Source organism: Cannabis sativa, chromosome 4 (assembly GCF_029168945.1).
Source record: "Cannabis sativa cultivar Pink pepper isolate KNU-18-1 chromosome 4, ASM2916894v1, whole genome shotgun sequence".
NCBI classification, from domain to species: domain Eukaryota; kingdom Viridiplantae; phylum Streptophyta; class Magnoliopsida; order Rosales; family Cannabaceae; genus Cannabis; species Cannabis sativa.
In genome coordinates, this window is record NC_083604.1 from 41,864,701 (window position 1) to 41,868,408 (window position 3,708).

At 31.0% G+C, this 3,708-nt stretch overlaps 1 protein-coding gene across 1 annotated transcript; it reads left to right on the plus strand.

Annotated features, from left to right (window-relative positions):
• Positions 1-517: 517 nt before the first annotated feature.
• Positions 518-3,395, plus strand: LOC115712273 (ras-related protein Rab7). The gene is made up of 7 exons (XM_030640531.2): positions 518-955; positions 1,049-1,075; positions 1,690-1,789; positions 1,881-2,027; positions 2,139-2,219; positions 2,307-2,452; positions 2,868-3,395. Exons 1-7 carry the CDS (start codon positions 897-899, stop codon positions 2,929-2,931), a joined length of 624 nt encoding a protein of 207 aa, XP_030496391.1. The 5' UTR covers positions 518-896; the 3' UTR covers positions 2,932-3,395.
• The last annotated feature ends 313 nt before the right edge of the window (positions 3,396-3,708 follow it).

Sequence of the window (3,708 nt, forward strand, 5' to 3'; positions counted from 1 at the left end):
CTCAGTCGAAAGTGGGGCTCGACTCATGGTGGGCGGTGGGGGGTTCGGTTTGTGCAAAGTGGGTAGAGAGAATGGTGAGGGTTCGGTTGAGAGAGAAGCTAGAGAGATGAAGGAAGAGAGAGAGTTGGGGTGTTGTTATGTGAGGGTTATTCTTAGGTTTTTGATAAAAGTGTCATATATTTTTTATTTTGAAATGTATTAGTTTAAGGATAAAATATTAAAGTTTTTAATGTATAATTTTTCAAATTTTCCTCATAAAATAGTAATCAAATTGAGAATAAATATCAAATAATAATAATGGGAAAGGCTGAGAAGTAGATGTGAAATGAATTAAATGAACTGTCAAAGCAAACCAACCTCTCAATTATAATAAGGTTAATGATAAAGGGAAGCACGACTGTCATATGAAGCCTCTACTTTCCTTTTCTCTTTTTCTTTCTTTAATCAAATCAAATCCATGAATGCAAACACACACATATATATATATATTTATTTATATAGTAATATTAAGAATTGACTCCCATTTTTAAAATAAGCTGGCGGGTAAAGTTGGCTCTGGTCTGGTTGGCAGATTTATTCACATGATTCCTCACTTCATCATTTGAACAAACAAATATTATACATATATTTATAAGTAATCAAAACAATAAAGTGGGAAGAAGAAGAAGGATCAAGCAACTAAATTGAAAATGGCCTACCCTTTATGCCTTTATCATTAATTATGATCTTACTTTTTGGTTGAAAAACTTTCCCAATATTTATAAACTAAATTTAGGAAAAAAAATAAAAAGCTTTCAAATAGTATCTGGAGTTTAGAAGTGAAGAATCTATTTTCTTTCTCTTTTTTCTTTGTTTATTATTTCACCTCTTTCTCTTTCTCTGTCTTTTTTTTTCCAATGGAAATTTCTAGGAAAAAGAGGACTCTGCTTAAGGTCATCGTCCTTGGAGATAGTGGGTATGTTTTTCCTTTTCTTTTTTTTTTTCTTAAGATTTAAAATCTCTTTTACATGTTTTAAGCATTGTTTTGTTTTATGTATGTGATTTTCAGGGTGGGAAAAACTTCTCTGATGAACCAGTATCTTTTACATAAGAATAATAATAATAACAAAGGAAGTTGTCTTTTAAGTCTGGTTGGATTCCTTCACTATTTATTTTCGTTTTGGAAGATATTAATTCATCTTCTTTGGTTAGTTAATGAATTCTATTAACAACATGTCAATATAAGCAGGAAATATGATCTAAAATGGAGTTGTTACCTCCACTTGCATTTGTAGAATGTTATGTTGGTAATAATAATATTGCCCAGAAAGGGATATAAAGTTGCGTTTTGGAATATAGGTAGGAGACTTAAGACTTTTCTGGTATAGAAAGTGACAAAGGGATGAGATTTGGTGATTTTGATGGCTATTGTTTAATAATTGAAAGGCTATGATTATAAAAAGTGTATAACACTTGATGCCAGTATTTATTAGTTGTTTATGATTATAAAAATATTTTCTCCAGTTTCATGAACTTTTAGTCCATAAAATAAAACTCATCTTAAGTTTTTTTTTTTTTTGGATCCAAATCCACTTCTTGTCTTGTTTTGTCAATTGATAATAAAAATAAAATTTAAAAGGGCCATCTGAATCAGGTGTCATTCAGAAAATATATCTCTGTCAATCAAGTTGATCTTAACTACTTTATTAGATATGTATATAAGAAGTTCAGTCAACAATATAAACCTACAATTGGCGCTGATTTCATGACAAAGGAGTTACAGCTTGATGACAAGTTGGTGACCTTGCAAGTGAGTGAATATTACTACATTTGTGTACTAAAAACATTGCATGATGTTTTTCTTAGTTCACTTCATTTGTGTTTTCTCTTGTAACTGACAGATTTGGGACACAGCAGGACAGGAAAGGTTTCAAAGCCTCGGTTCTGCGTTTTATAGAGGAGCAGATTGTTGTGTTCTTGTATTTGATATAAATATTCTTAGGACATTTGAGACATTGCACAACTGGCATGATGAATTTCTTAAACAGGTCTGTTAAGATATGTGAAGTTGTATATACTATATAAAAGAAATTTCTCTGCTAGTTTGGTTCATAAATTTATACTGGTCTTGTTTCTAACACTTCATTACTGATTTTCAGGCCGATCCAACACGCCCTGAAATCTTTCCTTTTGTGTTAGTTGGAAACAAGGTGGACTTGGATGGTGGACATAGCCGAATGGTACACATGAGTTTTTTCTAGTCCTTTTTCTAGTATTGAACTGATAAAATCTACATTTTCATTGACATAATGATGATTGATGAGCAGGTGTCTGAAAAGAAAGCTAGGGAATGGTGTGCTTCAAAGGGTAACATACCATACTTTGAGACGTCGGCCAAGGAGGATTACAATCTTGATGACGTGTTTCTTTGCGCTGCGAAAATTTCTCTAGACAATGAACAAGAACAAGACATGTAAGCCAATTTTTACAAACAAGTGCAACTTTTTCTTTTTCTACATCAGTTCTACTATCCAAAGATCATATTTTTTGTTGACAAATTAGAATTTTTACACCCTGAATTTTAACATGTACCAAATCATGTCTCTTGAACTTTTTTGACCGTTAAAAATTCTTTCTGAACACAATCTCAATAGTTCAGGGGAAATTTTAACCGTCTTCAAAGTTTAGGCGGTATGATTTAGTACATGTCAAAGTTGGGGGTAAAAATTCTAATTAGTCTTTTTTGTTTTTATGCCTCAAAAACATAGGAGATGAACACAAATTTGTACTATTTTTTATTATTATTATTTTCTCTTTTCTAAATTGTTATAGTTCAACTTGGTGTACTTCTTTCTAACCAGCTTTTCTACCTCTATCTAATGTTGCAGTTACTGCCAAGGTATCTCAGAAACCATCTCAGATGTAGAACAAAGCAGAGGTTGTTCATGCTAAATAATACGCTGACTAATAAGTAATAACTGGATCTATCTATCCATCTAATTTGGACTATTTCTTTGTAAATTTGTTGTGATTTATTCATTCTTTCCTGGATGGGACTAAGTTCTTGATTACTTCTTTTAACTACAATCCGTCGAATAGACGATAAGTTTGATTTTCCCTACATGGAAAGCAAGGTGATGATCCAGTTTGTGGAAAACACCAACCATGTTCAAAGACTCAATAAGCCATAAAATTGTATTCCCTTGCATGGATAATGCTATGCAGATTTGGATTTGTGCTTCTTCTTTTCTTTTCCTTTTCTAATTTTTTTCTCTATTATTCCTTTTGATTTCATTTTATGAAATGTCTTTAATGTATGAGTATGCCTCTATAGAATACTGGTAAACAGATCCAAAGATCCAAATCCAGTACAATAAAATTAATAAGAATTGTTTTTTTTTTTCCTTTTGAATAAATATGTATTTTGTCTTCTGAACTTTGTTACTAGGAAGATCGTGTTAAATATTTCCCTTAATTTTAAACGTTAGTAATTTATGAGGCACATGTTATCGTATCTTCAAGATTTCATTAAACACATTAATGTGGCATTACATCATGGATACATTTTATTTTACTGTACATGTTTTGTTTTTGAAAGCCATTTTACTATACATGTTGATGTGTCCAACACCATATCATTGATTATGTGGCAAAAATAATTGAAAAGAAAAAAAAATAGATATTAATGAAATCAGAAACAAATAAAAATGAAACTAAACACCTAATTAT

Bases quoted from the DNA above. Each gene is read 5' to 3' on its own strand.
- LOC115712273 (XM_030640531.2), top strand. From the start codon at position 897: ATGGAAATTTCTAGGAAAAAGAGGACTCTGCTTAAGGTCATCGTCCTT. The intron at 956-1,048 runs GTATGTTTTTCC...TGTGATTTTCAG, and splicing joins ATCGTCCTTGGAGATAGTGG to GGTGGGAAAAACTTCTCTGA. The intron at 1,076-1,689 runs GTATCTTTTACA...CTACTTTATTAG, and splicing joins AAAACTTCTCTGATGAACCA to ATATGTATATAAGAAGTTCA.